The 20,912-nt window shown below is 49.6% G+C and overlaps 1 protein-coding gene across 3 annotated transcripts in view; it reads right to left on the bottom strand.

The window, feature by feature from the left end:
* Positions 1 to 3,035: 3,035 nt before the first annotated feature.
* Positions 3,036 to 20,912, bottom strand: part of FBP1 (fructose-bisphosphatase 1) — a 34,226-nt gene continuing 16,349 nt past the window's right edge. For all 3 annotated transcript variants that reach the window (XM_033176520.1, XM_033176524.1, XM_033176533.1), the window contains 6 exons: positions 17,470 to 17,632; positions 14,970 to 15,062; positions 9,701 to 9,841; positions 6,690 to 6,827; positions 5,335 to 5,454; positions 3,036 to 3,475 (listed from right to left, as the gene is read on the bottom strand). In XM_033176520.1, coding sequence (XP_033032411.1) covers positions 3,284 to 3,475; positions 5,335 to 5,454; positions 6,690 to 6,827; positions 9,701 to 9,841; positions 14,970 to 15,062; positions 17,470 to 17,632 — 847 coding nt within the window. In that variant the 3' untranslated portion in view covers positions 3,036 to 3,283. The remainder of the gene's footprint in view (positions 3,476 to 5,334; positions 5,455 to 6,689; positions 6,828 to 9,700; positions 9,842 to 14,969; positions 15,063 to 17,469; positions 17,633 to 20,912) is intronic.

Here is a 20,912-nt window from a genome sequence, read left to right as displayed (position 1 = left end):
GGTTTGTTTCTCCTTCCGGTCGCAGGCTGACATCGGCAGGGCAGTGGCTCAGGCTTCCAGGCTCCTGCCATGTCATGCACCTGTACAAAAACGCATGGCTTCAGAGGGGACCCACCCTAATGTAGGTAATCTAGGCTCATCTCATCTTAATCCTTACTTTAATTAGATCTGCAAAGACCCTCATTCTTTTTTTTTTTTTTCCTGAGACAGAGTCTCGCTCTGTCGCCGAGGCTGGAGTGCAGTGGCGCAATCTTGGCTCACTGCAAGCTCCGCCTCCCAGGTTCATGCCATTCTCCCACCTAGGCCTCCCAAGTAGCTGGGACTACAGGCGCCGCCACCACGCCCGGCTAATTTTTTGTATTTTTAGTAGAGACGGGGTTTCACCGTGTTAGCCAGGATGGTCTCGATCTCCTGACCTCGTGATCCGCCTGCCTCAGCCTCCTGAAGTGCCGGGATTACAGGCGTGACCCACTGCACCCAGTCTGCAAAGACCCTCATTCTAAATCGGGTCACTTTCACAGGTCCCAGGGTTTCCACATGAACCTGTCTTTTTGGGAGACACCATTCAGCCCGCCACAGGCATCTTGAAACTCTTCCCGATTCTGGACACGCGGACCAGGCCACAGTCACTCCAGGAAACAGTGACGCTCAGGTGGAGCTTCCACCTCCCTCCTGGCCACAGGGAGTTCCATCAAATGCCTGGTGGCACACGCTGTTGCCAGCCTGCCGTGGTGGTGAGGCCAGAGGTCAGGCACCTCCAGTCAAGCTGGACGCTTGCTTTCCTAGCCTTTGGCAAGGGACGCCAAGAGCAGCTCCTCTGCAGATTTGCTTAGAAGACTTAGAATGTGGCTTTCAGGTCGAGTATGGCCCTAACTGGGAAGCGAGGCTATGGAACCTCTAAGAGGGCTGTAAGGAAACAGCACTGGGGTGTGGGGTGCCATATCAACAGCAGAAAAAGGGTCGGGCGCAGTGGCTCAGGCTGTAATCCCAGCACTGTGGGAGGCCGAGGCAGGTGGATCACTTAACGTCAGGAGTTTGAGACCAGCCTGGCCAACATGGTGAAACACCATCTCTATTAAAAATATAGGCCGGGCGCGGTGGCTCAAGCCTGTAATCCCAGCACTTTGGGAGGCCGAGACGGGCGGATCACGAGGTCAGGAGATCGAGACCACCCTGGCTAACACAGTGAAACCCCGTCTCTACTAAAAATACAAAAACTAGCCGGGCGAGGTGGCGGGCGCCTGTAGTCCCAGCTACTCGGGAGGCTGAGGCAGGAGAATGGCGTAAACCCGGGAGGCGGAGCTTGCAGTGAGCTGAGATCCGGCCACTGCACTCCAGTCCGGGCGACAGAGCGAGACTCCGCCTCAAAAAAAAATAAAAATAAAAAAATAAAAAAAATAAAAATAAAAATAAAAATTGGCCGGGCGCGGGGGCTCAAGCCTGTAATCCCAGCACTTTGGGAGGCCGAGACGGGCGGATCACGAGGTCAGGAGATCGAGACCATCCTGGCTAACACGGTGAAACCCCGTCTCTACTAAAAAATACAAAAAGCTAGCCAGGTGAGGTGGCGGGCACCTGTAGTCCCAGCTACTCGGGAGGCTGAGGCAGGAGAATGGCGTGAACGGGAGGCGGAGCTTGCAGTGAGCCAAGATCGCGCCACTGTACTCCAGCCTGGGTGACAGAGCGAGACTCCGTCTCAAAAAAAAAAACGAAAAAATATAAAAATTAGCCAGGCATGGTGGTGCACGCCTGTAATCCCAGCTACTCTGGAGGCTGGGCCAGGAGAATCACTTGAACCTGGGAGGTAGAGGTTGCAGCCATTGCATTCTAGCCTGGGCGACAGAGCGAGACTCTGTCTCAAAAATATATCTATATCTATATCTATATCTCTTATATATATATATGATATATATATATATATTTCAGGAAAAATATACATATTTTTTTCCTGATATATATATATATTTCAGGAAAAATATACGTATTTTTTTCCTGATATATATCAGGAAAAGGCTCCCAGACCACACGTCTCTCCCTTCATGCTTTGAGAACCAGATGCCAGCTGAGCTACAAGAAGTTTAGAACTCAGAAGGTGCTGTGTGCGTCAGGGACCCTCCCCAGAGGCAGCCCCAGCTGGAGTGGGAAGCACCAGCTTTGGGTCTGGCCAGTGGACAGAAGTAGATCCAGTGCTCAAGATCACAGTTTCCTGCTGGGAAAATGTGAAATGAACGGGGAGTGTTTGGAGGGGAAGAAACAGGATTCACACAGACACCTGTTTTCAGTTCCCAAGTGGAATTATATGGATAGATCCATTTTATATCTAGAGCTCAAGGAGGGCCACAGGTGTTACTGAGTGCCTGACAGAGCTTGCCACGATCTGGGACTCTGATCCCCTAAGACCAGGGTTAGTGGAGGGAGAAGCTGTTTGTGTAGAGTTTAGTGAGAAGCCTGCTTGCTTGGGACAAATTTCATTTCCTTAAACTCAGTTCTTGTAGTGAATAATTTTTCTTATGGTAACTAGACTGTAGGAACTATTAGACTTTGTGAGTTGAGTAAAGTGCTGTGCTTTTATAGAAAAATCGCCACTGGGTAACAAGTAAACCTTCACGTGCGATTCAGATGGTGACATCCGTGCTCGGGAGGCCAGGGGTCACACGCAGGTACCACCATTAAGCCACTAGCTCCCCCATTTCCAGGAGGGCGTGGGCCGCCATGTTCAGGCTGCCTGGTTACTCGGCTGCAATCCTGAACAAGACTGAGGAACGATGGGCCAGGCCGGAATGGGACGACCTGCAGGAGAAGCCCTATGCTGGCCAGGCTGCCTGCATTCAGGTCCCCGCTCTGCCACGCATCGGCTGGAAGCCTTGAGCCAATTACTTCACCTCTCCTCGTCCATTGTGTCAGCTATAAAACAGATTATTCAGAGTATCTGCTTCATTGGGTTCTTTTGAAGATTAAACGAGGTATCTAATGTTATATGCATCAGCAGTTATTATTGTCATCATCATTATTATTTGACACAAAGCAACAGAGGCTTTTTTTTTAGGGAGGAATACGTTTATTTCTCCTCCATCACCTCAAACTGCATCTTGCCACCAGTGGCGTTATGGAGACAGCATTTGGTTAGGGAGTGCCAGGCATTCTACAGCGTTTGACGGTGGAAACAGCCATGCGTTTTATTTCCGCTCTCTAGGAATGTAAGGGACACAGCAGGTCGGGGTGCTGCTGCGGGAGACAACAGGTCCAGGCAGAGGCAGTTCTCCGGGACAGGCAGGGTAGGTGCTCACTGGGCAGAGTGCTTCTTAGACACCTCCAGGAACTCCAGCACGTCGTCGGGGGACCCCAAGATCACCGGCGCCCTCTGGTGAATGTCTGTGGGAACGACGTCTAACACGGCCTCCTTCCCGGTGGTGGCCATTCCCCCAGCCTTCTCCATGACGTAGGCCATGGGGTTGCATTCGTACAGCAGTCTCAGCTGGAAAACAAGGCCGGGCAGCGGCCTCCTCGTATCAGAAAGTATTGCATGAAAAAGAGACTTTTCTGCAGCCAAACGTGCAGAGCTGGTGGGAGTTTCCAGGGAACAAATACTGTATTTTTCCTTCCTGTGAGGCTGTGAAAGTGTCCTCCCACCCCAGGTTGCATCTGAGACAAAACAGTTATAACCATTTGGTTAAATTCAACTGTTCCTCAAGCCAGTGCCAGGAACAGATTACCTGATGCACATGCGAGACAGACCACCTGCACACTGGACAGAATGACATTTTGGCAGAAGTGATCATTACCTTCTCTTTATAGCATGGAAACGGGACTTAATGAGTGATTCTGTGTGTGTTGGATGGAGCTTCGCCTATTCTAAAAGCATTTAAAAAATCCGCGGTGGTGTCTGGCCGCAGACATCTGGAGAGCAGACCGGCCCCTCCAAACAGTGCGATATTGTTTGCAGCTCTGTGTGCATTCCTTTTACGATTCTCCGAAGGCTATTGGGTTGGAATTCAGTGTGTTATACGTCTTGGCATTGACTTTTAAATATTAACTTTTTTATCATATGCCTTTTCATGCAGTCTGCCTACTGAGCGACAGCTTTCTGCAGGTGTTTCCTGACTCTATTTCCACATAGGTGTCATGGCTAGTTTTGAAAAACCTAAAAAAAGGAGCCTCAGTATTTGTGTTCAGGAACAATTCGGGGGGACTTTAGAGAAAAGTGCTGGAAAGCAGGCTAACCACACAGGTTGAGATGCCCGAAGCAGCTACGGCTGGATGATGGTTTCAGTAAAGAGAAATGCCTTCATTCTGGATGCCACATGCTACAAACAGACCCAAAGACATCCAAATACAGAGGTTTCCAACTAGTTTCAGGGGACTGTTGTTCCTGTTCTCCTCTTGCATTAAAAAAAAAAAAAAAAAAAAAGGCACGGTGGCTCACGCCTATAATCCCAGCACTTTGGGAGGCCGAGGTGGGTGGATCGCTAGAGGTCAGAAGTTCAGGACCAGCCTGGCCAACATGGTGAAACCCCATCTCTACTAAAAATATAAAAATTAGTCGGGCGTGGTGGCAGGCACCTGTAATCTCAGCTACTCAGAACGCTGAGTCAGGACAATCACTTGAACCCAGGAGGCGGAAGTTGCAGTGGACCGAGATTACGCCACTGTACTCCAGCCTGGGTGACGAGTAAGACTGTCTAAAAAGCCATCTGTCCACTGGGAAAACATAAGAAGGACACAATACTTGGGAAGGAACCACACTGTCGCCCTGGCAGAAGGAAAGCAGGGAGGCTCCGAGTGAGCACGAGGGAGCACAGCCACCCTGCAGCCTGCTGGGAACGCCGTGGGCTTGGGCGAGTGAGTCGGTGGCGACGGCTCACCTGAATGCTCCAGGCTTCCCCAGAGATTCTTTCCCTAAAAGGTATCATTTTCCCAGTAGCGGATGCTGACTCACTAGTCACCTGTTTTACACCTTTTACACCTTCTACTGGGGACACATATTTGATCCGCTCCCTTGGAAGTGAGGCTGGGTTGTTCCATTTCACTTCATGAATGGAATGCATTTTGCCCCAGCCAAGCCATGTATCCACTGGAAGCCTAAGGACCTTCAGTCCTCGTCCTGACTATTCATTCTCTTTTGCCATAGCACTAGAAGGGCTCTCAAGAGACTATTTTTATCTTTAGTTGCTATCATCTGGCTTTACCTTTAATCCACAAAAGAATATGCCACAGACACACATAGCAACGTAGCATGGAGCATAACAGCTCGCAGAGCCTTCTTCTTCCTAAACCAAATCGTGTGGGCTGCAAGTGAAATCTGCTCCTCACTCCCACTCCAGAGGACACCCTTACCTTTCCACTGGGGCTCTTCTTGTTAGCGGGGTACAGAAATATCCCTCCGTAGACCAGAGTGCGGTGAACATCGGCCACCATGGAGCCCACGTACCGGGCCCCATAGGGGGCTGAATTATCCTGCAAGTTAAGACCAGCAAGAATTAGGGTTGCAGAAAACAAGACAGAGAGTCTTCTTTGTGTCCGTGAGTTTCTTTGATTCCACATCCGTTCACCAAGCACCTACGAGGTATGTATTTGGGGCTGTGCTAAAAAGTGGATTAGAACCCTGTTCCCAGTAAATAGAAAATGGAAAAATGGAGACAGCGTCTCACCATCTCCCAGTAGGTCAGATAACCCACCGAAGCCCCAGCGAGGGTCTGGTTGGTTCTGGCTATGGGGCTGAGGCAGGCATTACAAAAACTGTACCATTTAGTAACACCTCAAAGGCTGAGGAATTTTGTTACCAAGCTAAGGAACTGGGCAGGGGTGGGAGGCAGTGTGTAATTTACAGGAGAGGAAACTGCACCAGCGTCTTCTTAGCAATGTAGAGAGGGAAATGGGCCTGGAGGGGGGGCCTGCGGGACTCGGGGGTGCCTGTGTGGAGGTTGAGGGCAGGAGAGGAATCCAGGGTAAGGTGAAAGGAGAGATGAGTAAGCTGGAGAGAGAGCCTGGAGCAGATCTGAGGCTCCTTAAATGCCCTGCAAACATTTGAGCTTCATCTCTAGCAAACAGCAGCCACCAATGGCTTTTAAACAAAGAAAGGACAAAATCAGATATTCGACATAGAGCAAGCTCCACACTCAGCCATTTCTTCTCTTCATATTCACTAGCTTATAACCTCTTTAGGGAGATGCCATGATGAGCACTCTCGGTTTCGAGATGACTGATAGATGCACCTCGGGCCGGCCTAGCGGGGGACAGATACCACTTGGCGGGCATTCGAGTGGGAACCACATTTCATACCATCTGGGACCATGGACCCCAGAAGGGAAACTGTTTTACTGCCATGAATTCATTCATTTGGTTAACTTTATTATCCTAATTTTCTTCTGCCAAGAGAAAGTAGCAAAGGCTGAAATGGAGACTGACTTTTGATGTCACAGGGTGAGAATTCCAGTCCCCAGTACTGAGGTGAGACCTTCATCATGGGCTCAGTGTAGATGGAAGCCCAATCCACTCCATCCCTGCTTCCTTTCACCTTTAAGGTAAGTCATCAACCAACAGATTTCCACACCGCTCAGGAGCCCCACATGAGGTCCAAGGTCCTCGATCCCAAGAATCCCTTTCATCTCTGGGGGATGCCCCTGCCTCCGTAACGGCCCCTGGTGCCACATGCCCAGACCCTGCACCACCCTCCCCGGGCCCTCACTTACTGGGGGGAACTTCTTCCTCTGGATGTACTCAGTGACAGCAGGGTCAAAGTCCTTGGCGTAGCCCTCGTTAAGGCTGTAGATTTTACCTTTCTTTTTGATCTTCACATCTTTGTCCACCAAAATGAACTCCCCGATGGCCTTTTGAGACAAGGAAGGAATGGTGGAGAGATGACGAGCACATCATGTCCCCCAGGCCTGGATGAGGCGAGCAATGGGCTGGGCTATGCTGGGCTACGCTGGGCTGGGGTCGTGGCCCACAGGCACCGCTCATCCTGGGGCCCCATGACACCTGCCAGACTCTCTGGGAGCTGTGAATGGGGTAGGGGAGGCAAGAGGATGCTGCAGAAGCCGCCAGGGTGATAATGGAGACTTTCAACTTTGTTTGCAAATGATTTCAGTAAAACAAGAAAAGAAGGTAACCACATAAAAATAGGGAAAGCAGACTGCTAAAGCCTGCAAGAAAGAAAGAATCGTGTGTCCAAAGCAATATAAAATGTGTATGCCTTTACCAAACAGAAAAAAAGCATTGGTTCAGGTGGGAGGTGGGCTCTCAGGAGAGACGGCAACTGCAGGATCAGTCCCTGCGTAACACCCAAGTGCTCAGCGCTGTTCTCAGCTTTACATTACTATCCTGATGGGAGTTCTCCTTTCTGGGCGTTGTTATAGAACGAAGCGGAACCCTGAGTTTGAGTCTGGCACACGTAACTTCCGATGCCTTTGCTCACTGGCGTGCGAAGTTTTTCTCAGCCGCCTCCTCCCACGTAGCCCAGGGTAAAGCTTATGCCTTTAAGCTTTAGGCTTTTCAGAGGAGATCTGAATTTGGGGGAAAGTGTTGCAGAAGTCCTATTGCTCCAGATGGAGGATTTTTACGGGTTCCTGTGTGTTTTTGGCAAGAGGGTGATAGAGGCTCTACCCATTTAGAAGGGGCTTGACATTGACACAAGAGTTGAAAAAGAAAAAAGCCCCACTAACACCTCTCTGCCGAGCCATTTATTCCCACAGCAGAAACTGGTTCCTACCCACATGGAGTACACTGAAACCAGACAGACAGGGAGGGAGGGAGGGGAGAATTCACAGTGGTCATTGAAAGGAGTCATTGGAAGTGATTCTTCCTTCTTACTTTTATGCCTTTTTTAATATTTTCAAAACTTTTGGCCATGAATATACCAGAATATTCTTTTATCATTGGTAGAAAAATAAATGTCCTTCAAAAAACTGTATAGAAAAGAAAGCCATCTCACAACAGAGGCTGGGTGCAGCATGCAGGGCCCAGCCAGACTGTCCACGGTGCAAAGGAGGGAAGTCTTGTGTATGGAGACGAAGCATAAAAGCTCCCAGAAAGTTAAAGCCACTAGAAACCCAGGTACAGCTGTGGCAGTGGTTTCAGCAGAACCATCCGCCTGGCTTTGCAGCAAGCCTAAACAAAGAGGAAGCACTTAGCATCTCCCCGGTGGGAGGCTCAGCCCCGTCAGGCAGGCGCAGCAGGCAGAAGGGATAGAATCAAATTCCAGCAGGTCTGCATTGCGCTTCCAGACATTTAGGACTGAGGAGGGCAAAAGACTGTCAAACACACAGAAACTTCCCTACAGAGATGCTGGCCTGCAATCTGGAAACAAGAAGAGATTTAATGTTTTCTCTGCTTCCACCAACTCAAAGGTAACAAGAGAAGGCAGCAGAAGAATGGGAAGCAGAGTCAGGGCCTGGCAAGTCACAGCCAGCAAACATCAGTGGGGCCCGAAATTGCTTCCTGGGCTCAGGTGGAACTTTGCTCTGGTTCTGCCACTAACCCCCCCACCCCACCCCTACCCAGGTCACCACATTTGGAGACTTGAACTAGTGCTATTACCCTGCCCTCGTTTATTTGTTAAGTGCCCATGCTGCCAAGGAGGTGAAAGTCCACTTTCCTGACAGCCTGGGACAAAGGCAGCCTGTGTTGAGTTAGCCTTCCCGCCACACACAGACCCGGCCTCACCTCCAGCAGCCTGTCTCCCACAGAGGGTTCCCGCTCCCTATCTGTTCCTGGTGTTCAGTTTGCCAGCAAAAAGCACTTTATACACAGTTCACTAATGTCATAGGAGGATATCTCCAAAAGTTAAAAAAGTTGGCCAGGCATAGTGGCTCACACCTGTAATCCCAGCACTTTGGGAGGCTGAGGTGGGTGGATCACCTGAGGTTAGGAGTTTGAGACCAGCCTGACCAACACGGCAAAACCCCGTCTCTACTAAGAATACAAGTGTGTTGGCGGGCACCTGTAGTCCCAGCTACTCAGGAGGCTGAGGCAGGAGAATCGCTTGAACCCAGGAGGCGGAGCTTGCAGTGAGCTGAGATCGCACCACTGCACTCCAGCCTGGGCAACAGGGCAAGACTCCGTATTAAAAAAAAAAAAAGAAAGAAAGAAAGACCGCACCAGTTAACTGAAGGTTTGTGTAAATGTACACAAATAAATGTGGAAGCTATTTTTGAAGAAATAATGCCGTCCACTGCTTCAGTTGGCACACCCATTCATCTCAGGAAAACAGCCTTTTGGTGACTAAAGTAGAAAAGCTAGAAATGGAATATCTACAGCCCCATCCGGTCCATAAATGCATTTTACTTGGCAGCATAGTGCTGCACACATGTAGAAACATTATGTTTTTTACAATCCAGTGTTTCTTGAACCATTAGAAGCCTTGGCAAGGCGGGCCCCCTCCTTCCCCAGCACACTTCATCATTCCTATGGCCTGCCTGGACTCGAGGCATTTGGGCCATTTGAGTAACAGCTGCTCTGAGGAATCCACGTTGGAACAAAGGCCCCTCTTGTGCTCTGAGATGCCATTTCTCACCTCCACGGTCTCCTGGGGAGGCATACACTGTCTCTCCGTCTCCTGCCCCGTTCCCACCACACATCATCATCTCTGTCCCTAAGTGGGCGTCATCTCCCACCTCCACATACCCCTGCCAATCCCCCACGCATAGCATTCATTTGCTCACAGACACCAGCCAAGCCCCCAGCCTCCTGTGGGGCCTCTCACCGGGTCCAGCATGAAGCAGTTGACCCCACAGTCCATGGCAAGGACCAGCATGGTGGCACTGCCATACAGCGCGTAGCCGGCCGCCACCAGGTTCCGGCCTGGCTGCAGAGCATCCTTTTCGGAAGGCTCATCAGTTGATTTCTAGAGCAAGAAAGAAATCAAGGAATGTTTTTGTTTTGTTTTGTGATTCTTTTTTACAGTTCAACCACTAACAGGAGGCATTCTCAAGGTGCTCTTCTAATAAAATAGGGCGTCTTCCCCGAGTGGCCTTCCCCTACACATCAGCAATATCCTGATTAGATTACCACGGCAGCCTTCCCCGCAGAACCCAGACTTCCTGCATCTGGATCCCTCTTTCCATCAGGGCCCTCCTCCAGTCTTTCTAATGTGATATTCCCCCATCTTTCCACTATCAGTTCCAAAAAAGAGCATGCTTCCTTGCCAGCTCCCACTAATTTAATCTTATTACAGGCATCCATCTCCTTCACCTGCCGACTCCATCTTCATTTAAACAAATTAACACTGGGCTGCAGGGCAGCCAGTCTGGAGAGGAAATCGGTTTTGTGAGCTCTTGCCGCTGCAGCTCATACCCTGATGAGCGTGTGGTCTATATCACTCACACGTCAGGGGAATTCTCAGAAATGCAGGAACTCAGAATATCTCCCCAGAGTCATTACGGGGTAGAGCAGATGCTGTCCAATGTTTTAACCGTGATGCACAGGAAGAAGCACATTTTACATCACAAACCAGTGCCCCCCTCCCCTGCCACACACACCAAAAAGTTACCAAAATAATACCTACTCTTAGAAAGTGACATATGTTGTAATCTATTTTTTCATGAAAAACACAGCCGACTGGGTCATGTGGTCCAGAGTTTTTCTAACACTAGGGAAGGGAGCCCCTTAAGGACACAGCTCCTAACCACTGATTTCTTACTATTAATGATTTTCTTCTTTTTTTTTGACACAGAGTCTCGCTCTGTTGCCCAGGCTGGAGTGCAGTGGCTCCATCTTGGCTCACTGCAAGCCCCGCCTCTCAAGTTCACGCCATTCTCCTGCCTCAGCCTCCTGAGTAGCTGGGACTACAGGCGCCCGCCACCATGCCTGCCTAATTCTTTGTATTTTTAGTAAAGACAGGGTTTCACCGTGTTAGTCAGGATGGTCTCTATCTCCTGACCTCATGATCCGCCATAACAGAAAATACAAAAATTAGCCAGGTGTGGTGGTGTACACCTGTAGTCCCAGTCACTCAGGAGGCTGAGTAGGAGGATGGCTTCAGCCAGGGAAGATGAGGCTGCAGTGAGCCATGATGGCACCACTGCTCTCAGCCTGGGCAACAGAGTGAGACCTTGTCTCAAAAAAAAAGAGAGAGAGAGAAAATAAAGGGCCGGGCGCGGTGGCTCACGCCTGTAATCCCAGCACTTTGGGAGGCCAAGGCGGGCGAATCATGAGGTCAGGAAATCGAGACCGTCCTGGCTAACACAGTGAAACCTCATCTGTACTAAAAAATACAAAAAATTAGCCAGGCGTGGTGGTGGGCGCCTGTAGTCCCAGCTACTCGGGAGGCTGAAGCAGGAGAATGCTGTGAACCCGGGAGGCAGAGCTTGCAGTGAGCCAAGATCACGCCACTGCACTCCAGCCTGGGAGACAGAGTGAAACTCTGTCTCAAAATAAATAAATAATTAATTAAATTTAAAAAAAAAAAAAAAAAAAAAAAGAAAAAGGAAGAAGAGGAGGGAGAAGAAGGAGAGAAGGAGCGGGGGCAGAAGGCAGAGGAGGAGGAGGAGGTGGGGGAGGAGGAGAAGAAAGAGAAAGAATAGTAGTAGTTGTAGCTGGGCACGGTGGCTCACGCCTGTAATCCCAGCACTTTGGGAGGCCATGGCAGGCAGATCATGAGGTCAGGAGATCGAGACCATCCTGGCTGACATGGTGACACCCCGTCTCTACTAAAAAATACAAAAAATTAGCCAGGCGTGGTGGTGGGCGCCTGTAGTCCCAGCTACTCGGGAGGCTGAAGCAGGAGAATGCTGTGAACCCGGGAGGCAGAGCTTGCAGTGAGCCAAGATCACGCCACTGCACTCCAGCCTGGGAGACAGAGTGAAACTCTGTCTCAAAATAAATAAATTAATTAATTAAATTTAAAAAAAAAAAGAAAAAGGAAGAAGAGGAGGGAGAAGAAGGAGAGAAGGAGCGGGGGCAGAAGGCAGAGGAGGAGGAGGAGGTGGGGGAGGAGGAGAAGAAAGAGAAAGAATAGTAGTAGTTGTAGCTGGGCACGGTGGCTCACGCCTGTAATCCCAGCACTTTGGGAGGCCATGGCAGGCAGATCATGAGGTCAGGAGATCGAGACCATCCTGGCTGACATGGTGACACCCCGTCTCTACTAAAAAATACAAAAAATTAGCCGAGTGCGGTGGCGGGCACCTGTAGTCCCAGCTACTCAGGAGGCTGAGGCAGGAGAATGGCCTGAACTCGAGAGGCGGAGCTTGCAGTGAGCCGAGACTGAGCCACTGCACTCCAGCCTGGGTGACAGAGTGAGACTCTGTCTCAGTCAATCAGTCAATCACTTGAACCCGGACAGAGGTTGCAGGGAGCTGAGATGGCACCACTGCACTCCAGCCTGGGCGACAGAGCGAGACTCTGTCTCAAAAAAAAAAAAAAAATAGTAGTAGTCGGTAGGCCCTGGAAAGATGCTGTGGCAGGAGCAGGAGCTGCATGCAGCATGACCACACATCCTTCCACGTGCCTTTCCAGGAATCGTGTGGCAAGGCCTGGTCACCACGGCAGGGTCACAGTTACTGATGCTGCCCCACTGGGCATGGGCACCACAGTGCAATTCTAGCCAACAGTCATCTCTGCAGAAAGCAGGAAAAATCCCCTTCATCATCACCTTCTGTCTTTTTATTGATTGACTGATTGATTGATTGAGACGGAGTCTTGCTCTGTCACCCAGGCTGGAGTGCAGATCTCTAGTGGTTCGATCTCGGCTCACTGCAAGCTCCGCCTCCCGGGTTCCCGCCATTCTCCTGCCTCAGCCTCCCGAGTAGCTGGGACTACAGGCGCCCGCCACCATGCCTGGCTAATTTTTTGTATTTTTAGTAGAGACGGGGTTTCACCGTGTTAGCCAGGATGGTCTTGATCTCCTGACCTCGTGATCCGCCAGCCTCCGCCTCCCAAAGTGCTGGGATTACAGGCGTGAGCCACCGCGCCCGGCCCCGCTGTCTTTTAATAAAGTCACTTCTGGTTTATTGAGAAGACAGTTGAGACTTATTGTTGAGAATTCTGTCATTCATAATTCAAGCTGCTGTTGCAAGCTGGCTTGATTTTTTTTTTTTTTTTTTTAGTTAATAGCCAATGTCTCTCAATTTCCCAGGTTTTGTGTGTGTGTGTGTGTGTGTGTGTGTGTGTGTTGTGTGTGTGTGTGTTGTGTGTGTGTGTGTTTTTCCCCCCTTAAAAGAGTATTATTTATGGGACTGAGATGGAGAATGGGCTTAGCAAACATCAACACTGCTTTAGTTGTGGTTAACACATTAACCAGAAGTCTTCCTCTGCAAGGAAAAATTCTGCTACAAACCTCTCTTGCTATTCTGTGGATCTGATACTTTGCAAGGATACATATACCTTTTTTTTGAGATGGAGTCTGGTTCTGTCGCCCAGGCTGGAGTGCAGTGGCGCTATCTCCGCTCACTGAAACCTCCACCTCCCAGGTTCAAGCGATTCTCCTGCCTCAGCCTCCCGAGTAGCTGGGACTACAGGTACCCGCCACTACACGTGGCTAAGTATTTTTGTATTTTTAGTAGAGACGGGGTTTCACAGTGTTAGCCAGAGCGGTCTCAATCTCCTGACCTTGTGATCCACCCACCTCGGCCTCCCAAAGTGCTGGGATTACAGGTGTGAGCCACCGCGCCCGCCTAAAATATTTTTTAAAAAAACAAAAAAAACGGCCGGGCGCGGTGGCTCAAGCCTGTAATCCCAGCACTTTGGGAGGCCGAGACGGGCAGATCACGAGGTCAGGAGATCGAGACCATCCTGGCTAACATGGTGAAACCCCGTCTCTACTAAAAAATACAAAAAAAAACTAGCCGGGCGACGTGGCGGGTGCCTGTAGTCCCAGCTACTCGGGAGGCTGAGGCAGGAGAATGGCGTAAACCCAGGAGACGGAGCTTGCAGTGAGCTGAGACCCGGCCACTGCACTCCAGCCTGGGCGGGGCAGAGCGAGACTCCGTCTCAAAAAAAACAAAAAAACAAAAAAACAAAAAAACAAAAAAAACAAAAAAAACAAAACAAAACAAAAAAAACAAGAGCTAAAGCTAAGAGGATGTACCTTGGATTTTATCATGTTTCCTGATGGATGGATGGATTTTCATTCTAATTTTCACTTATTTGTATAATTGCGCACCTCTCCCTCTCCTCCCTCTCCTCCTTTGCCTCCCCTCCCCTCCCCTCTCCTCTCCTCTCCCCTCTCTCAGAAAAAGCAGCTCTGGAGGAGGATTGACTGCCCAAGTCAGGTGTTAGGAGACCCGGGGCAGGGCTGAGTTCTCATCCTGTGCAGTGTGCTTTCTACGACTTAGAGCAAGGCTCAGGAAACCTTTTCTACAGACAGACAGATAGTAAATGTTTTCAGATTTATGGGCCATACAGTCTCTATCATAACTACACAACTTTGACAGTATAGCGGAGAATCAGCCAAAGGCAGCAACGTGAACAAATGAATGTGACCAAATGCCAATTAAAGCTTCATTTGTGGAGAGTAAAACTTAAAATGGATCATGAAACATTGTTCTTTAGTTTTTTTCAACTATTTAAAAATCAAAATGGTTATTCTTTGTTCACAGGCTGTACACATTAGGCCACAGGCTGGACTCAGCCCGGGACCGTTGACTGGGGGACTTAAAGGACACTTTTGACCTAAATAATCTCTATGGTTGTCACACACTCTCAACTCTCAGTTCACACCGTGTCATCACTATACTCACCCTCTACCGCCTCCTTTTTTAAAATCTCATTTTCTATCGTAAAAAGTAAGATATAGTAAAAAGAGTTAAATATCCTTCTCTTCCCACCCATATTTTACCCTATATTTTCTTTCAACAACCTAGTGGGTCTTCGTCATGCAAGGGAGTGCTGAAAAGCTCAGAACTTGAGACACAATCTACTTCAGCCTACAGAGTCTCATGATCTGCACTCCGGCTGCTCTGCCACAGGGAAATAGGACTGGATGCTCCATCTTAACTTTTGTCCCCAAACCAAGTGCTGAAGATATCACGTTTTACCTTTCTATAGATGCCAAAAATGGTTCCAATGGACACGAGGCAATCGATGTTGGAAGATCCATCAAGAGGGTCAAAACAGACCACATACTTGCCCTGAGCACAGAAAAGAGAAGCGCAACCTTGAAATGTTGTAGCAAGATACACTAAGGGGTATACGTTAGGGAGTAAGAACGGGAATTCAGAGAAAGTTCAAAACATGTGGGTCTTACTTATTTATACTCTGTCATGGAAGGTATGAAATGGCATAGAGAATGCACGGATACACACACACACGATGATTAAACAGAGAAAACACCACTTCGCAGGTGCGGATGAAGGGAATAGAATACAGGTAGGTCATGATTTCCCACATGGTTGATACAGTCAAATCATAACTTTGCATTGAGTTTCCTGGCAGCCAAAGGAAAAAGAAAAGCAAGGTTAGTCACTCATTTTCCCTTATTCGTAAAGGAAAAAGTAATTCCTGAGGTGAAGCGGACACTTCGCTGGAGTTGAGATCTGTAAGAAGCTTCTCATGGAGGTCTTACAGATGCCCCTTGCGGTTGGGATGCAGAGTTTTCAAAACTATCCTGGCTGGGCACGGTGGCCCATGCCTAATCCTAGCACTTCGGGAGGCTAAGACGGGAGGATTACTTGAGCCCAGGAGTTTGAGACCAGCCTGGGCAACACAGACTCCTTCTGTTAAAAGAAAAAAAAAAAAGCTCAATTAGCTGGGCATGGTGCTGAACATCTGTAGTCCCAGCTACTCAGGAGGCTGAGGCAGGAGGTATCACGTGAGCCCAGGAGCTTGAGGCTGCAGTGAGCCACAACTGTGCACTCCAGTCTGGGTGACAGAGTGAGGCCCTGTCTCTAAAAACAAAACTAAACAAAACAAATTTCTAGTGTAATTCCCAAAGCAGATAACTGGCAGTGGCAGTGGGACTACTGCAGATTCCTGCTTCGAGTGGGGTTTTCAGTGCTGTGCAGGAGCTGGCTGGTATTGGCTCTCAGGAGCTAACCGGGCACATCTCTTCCCAGCTCTGCTTCAGTGACGTCACACTGGTAGCTTAAAATCGATGATGGGAGAGTATTCACACCATTGACAGAGGCAAGGGGATGTATCAGAGACTTGTTTGCTTTGAGACCCAGTTTACCAGCACACCACTGGGAGTTTTCCATCTCCAAATTAGCCACTTTCCAATGTGGTTTTTAAATGTCTGTAGCAGATTCACATGATTCCCTGCCCCCTTGCTCTTCACAGACCTCCCTCACGAATGCAGGGGGAACTGAAACCAGAACATAGGAACCTGCCTGTCACCAAGGCCCATGGTAGACAGAGAAGTCCAGCCTGAGTGATGGAGAATATTAAACAACAAATCTAAGCTATATGCCTGAAACTGCCAAAGACCTTGAAAGGCCCAGCTAAGAAAAACACGAACTTCAAGTCTAGCGCGTAGGCTATTTTAGGAATGATGGGAAATAACTTCATCAGATGTGGTTCCTGCCCTCTCAGCAGGGTGAGGACGGGCAGCCTCTTCCTCTTCTCATTGTTTTTCCTAGTTCTACTCCTTCATGTTCCCAGTTCCTCTCAAACTGAGAAAGTTAGCAAGTCCATGTAACTGTGCTTCTAATCTCAGAAGTTTTGTTTTTTAATGACAATTGTTGTTTTGTAAAAGCTGGGAATACTCTTCCATTTAACATCTTTTTCAACAGTCATTTGTCGTGGAGGCCCTCCAATGTGCTAGGCATTGCACTAGACTGTGGGACACAGAGACAAATAAGATTCATTTTCTGCTTTCACAAAGCAGAGACAAGGCCGGGTGCGGTGGTTCACACCTGTAATCCCAGCACTTTGGGAGGCCGAGGTGAGGTCAGAAGTTCAAGACCAGCCTGGCCAACATGGTGAAACCCTGTCTCTACTAAAAATCCAAAATTTAGCCAGGTGTGGCGGCGGGAACCTGTAATCCCAGCTACTCAGGAGACTGAGGCAGGAGAATCGCTTGAACCCAGGAGGCAGAGGCTGCAGTGAGCTGAGATCACGCCACTGCACTCCAGCCTGGGCAACAAGAGCAAAACACTGTCTCAAAAAAAAAGAAGAAGAAGAAGCCGAGACCGACCACCAGGGACTCCAATGCATGCATCAGGGGTGGAAGTTTCAGGCAGTCCAGGCCAACAGGAGGCTCAGTGTGACGGTCAGGAATTTGGTGGATGTAGGAAAAGAGATGACCAACAGAAGCTATGGTTTGAAGAGCATTAAACATGGCAATAAAAAGTTAGAAATGGAGATGAGTTCATGGGAGTCCACTGGAGAGAGGGCAGCGTGAGCCACGGCGCTGATCTGCACAGTGGCGCAGGGAGGGTTCGAGAGACAGCCGCAATGAGGTGGAAGCTGTGAAAAGACTGCAGGCGGGATCTAGAGGGACTCCCAGAACCCAACTCAGTTAAACAAGTGGAGTCAGTTATGAAGCTGGGAAGAAAACCAGCTGCCTTAAAACCCTCAACGGTGGAAGTTCGGACGCACCCTTTTCTCTGGCTCCACTATGATGGCGTGTTTATCTTCTTCTGACACGAGAACACACGTGGCAAAGGATGACTTTAACATGTTCATAACCAGGTCGTTGGAGAGGACGTCCAGCTTCTTAACTTGATCACCTGTCACGTTGGTAGAACCAGCAATGCCATAGCTTCGGGGAACAAAAGCCACAAAAAAATAAGCCATGACCACCAGAGTATGTAGACGTGTCCATAAACCCACCAAAAGTGAGTGTTCGGTAAGATTTAGAAGAAAGGGCTCATGTCCTCTGCAGGGACATGGATGAAGCTGGAAACCATCATTCTCAGCAAACTAACACAGGAATAGAAAACCAAACACCGCCTGTTCTCACTCATAAGCGGGAGTTTAACAACGAGAACACACAGACACAGGGAGGGGAACATCACACACCAGGGCCTGTCAGGGAGTTGGGGACTAGGGGAGGGAGAGCATTAGGAGAAATACCTAATGTAGACGACAGGTTGATCGGTGCAGCAAACCACCGTGGCACGTGTATACCTGTGTAACAGACCTGCACATTCTGCACATGTATCCAGGAACTTAAAGTATAATAAAAAATTTTAAAAAAGATTTAGAAGAAAGGAAGGAGGACATACAGCTTGGGAGAACGAGGCAGGAAGGGCGGTGGTGCCTCTGGACAGACCCTAGAGAGGAGGAGATGCTATCATCCGCCTCTTCACCTCGAACCGGTCATGGTGCCCTGCACGCTTTTGTGGTTAAATCGGTGTTTCTTAACTTAGTTTTCATTGTGGTTCCCCTAGGGAGCTTTTTAGAACATTTTTTCCTCAACCATACTCCCCCAAGAAAATTTTTAATACTACAGATATAGTGGATATCTGTTTATTGCAGTATGTGTGTCAGCGCTTTTTACATAAAACGTTTGGGGGGTTTTCGGTTTTGCCCAGAAAGAACCAGTGTTGGCCCCCAAACACACGGGTTAAACAACTCAATACAGAGACCCAGCAAGCAAGGAAGCCTGGGTCGGGGGGAGCCTGAGTTTCAAGCCAAGCCAAGGGGTTTATGGTTTATAACTAAAAAGACCCTAAAAGCAACAAGGCATCATTTCATAGAGGAGAAAACTCAGACCCCAAGACTCCTGTGGGCTTCTCCACAAGGCAGGGTGGAGGCGAGATGCTGCCTATGACTCCCAGGCCAGGGCTCTCTTCGTGACACCCTGGGCCCCTGGCAGGAGTCCTAGGGCATGGAAGTTGCAGAGATCCTGGAGTTTCACTATTTTTAAGCTACCCGCAAGTCAGTAAGTGTAGAATTCCCAGAATCCAGTGGCTTGTCCAAATGCAGCCTAGCTTGTTAGACTTAGAGAAGCGGCAGGTTGTCAGAGCCTGGGGTTGCCCTGAACACAGAAAGGAGGGAGACGTCTCACAGGAAGGATGTACAGGGCAAGGAGAGAGCCTTGATGTGGGAAGGGAAAAGACAGGTCTTTGAAGACACCAACAAGCCACTGAAAGTGGGTGTTAAGGGCACACCCGCGCCTTCGGCCAGGATGGCGATGTGCACTCGCCTGGGAACGGACACTCCCTGTTCCAGCGGCCGTGGCTGCTTCAGCTCCTGCAAGTACATTTGCCCAAAACGTAACTCGCCCTGTCTGGCTGGGCAAAACTGAGCGCCTTCTAGAAAGCGTCCAAACCCACGTGCCTGGTCCAGCCTGACTGTCTCAGGAGCTAGCTCCAGCTGTCTTCTCGTGCCCACCTGTCAGCGTCTTGGCCACTCTTGGCATCATTCCCTTTCCAGCCTGCAAAGCGCATCTCATCCCACTAGCCCTCCTCCTGCCGCTTCTCTTTTCACCCATTACTCCTATTTCATGAGTAAAAGACCAAGAGGTCTGTGGAGCTTTGAGCTGAACCCCGTGTTCCTGGGCTTTCGATTCTATTTCCACATAATCTTTTTCTCACCCCAATTGTGAGGCTGGGGCTTGTGGAGGAAGAAAGCAGCCAAAATCTGGGAGGCCAGAGGGACTTGGCAGGACCCACCAGCTCAGATGCAGCTCCCTCGGTGACCCCACTAGCGGCAGTGCTCTCTCCTTCCCAGCCTGAGAGTTGCACTGTCAAAGTCACTTTATGATTATTGTTATTATTATTTTTTATTTGTTGGAGACAGTGTCTTTGTGTCGTGCAGGCTGATGTGCACTTGCGTGATCTCGGCTCACTGCAACCTCCACCTCCCAGGTTCGGGCCTCACCCTCCTGAGTAGCTGGGATTATAGCCGTATGCCACCACATCCAGCTGATTTTTATATTTTTAGTACAGACAGGGTTTCACCACGTTGGCCAGGCCGGTCTCGAACTCCCGACCTCAAGTGATCCACCCACCGCAGCCTCCCAAAGTGCTGGGATTTACAGGCATGAGCCACCATGCCCAGCCCACTGTCAAAGTCACTTCTGATTCTGGAGGGCAAATAGCACCGATGGACCAGAAGGAGGGCTTCAAGGCAGAGACCAGGTCCAGGTCTCAGCTCCCAGGCTCCCCTGCCCTCTCTGAGGCTCCCTCCCTTTCTCATGTGTCCAAAGAGGGAAGTGAGGTCCGCCCCGACGCGGCTGTCAGAGGATCGCATGAGATGACATACACAAAAGGCTTAGCACTAATAGGCGTAGCCTGACAGGGACAGCTCAGGGGCCGGGAGGGCTGGGCAGAGGGCCCAAAGGCACTGGACACGGATGAGGCACTGAGGCAGGTGCAGAAGGAAAGTCCTATATTACGTTTTGGTCCAAGTCTCATCTGCTCAGGCACTTCCCTCAGGAACACTCAGGCCATGGTCTCTTTTACTCAAAAGCTTCCTAGACAGCTGTCTGAGCGCTCACTTATTCCCCAAATATTCACTGGGGTCCTGCTGTGCACTGGGAACCGTTCTAGATGCTGGGGTTACAGTGCTGAGCATGGTAGATAAGATCCCGCCCTTATGGAGGGTATATTCTATTGGGGTGAGACAAACAAGAAATAAGTAAGTGTTTTGGAATGAAAACGATACGTCAGATAGTGACAGGTGCTCACTGACATAAAACAAATCAAGGTGACAGGTGAGGGTGATGAGAGGGTACATGGGTAATTTAGAGGGTCAGGAAGATCTCACTGCAAAGGCGGCATTCAAGCTGAATGGCATTTTGAATGTTTTTCATAAGAATGGGAGGACATAGGCCGGGCACAGTGGCTCATGCCTATAATCCCAGCACTTTGGAAGGCCAAGGTGGGTGGATCACGAGGTCAGGAGATTGAGACCATCCTGGCTAACACGGTGAAACCCCGTCTCTACTAAAAATACAAAAAATTAGCTGGGCCTGTAGTCCCAGCTACTCGGGAGGCTGAGGCAGGAGAATGGCGTGAACCCGGGAGGCGGAGCTTGCAGTGAGCCGAGATGGCGCCACTGCACTCCAGCCTGGGCGACAGAGCGAGACTCTG

This window comes from Trachypithecus francoisi, unplaced genomic scaffold (assembly GCF_009764315.1).
Source record: "Trachypithecus francoisi isolate TF-2019V2 unplaced genomic scaffold, Tfra_2.0 Contig01547_ERROPOS2200000+, whole genome shotgun sequence".
NCBI classification, from domain to species: Eukaryota; Metazoa; Chordata; class Mammalia; order Primates; family Cercopithecidae; genus Trachypithecus; species Trachypithecus francoisi.
This window is presented reverse-complemented; position numbering and strand designations above follow the sequence as displayed.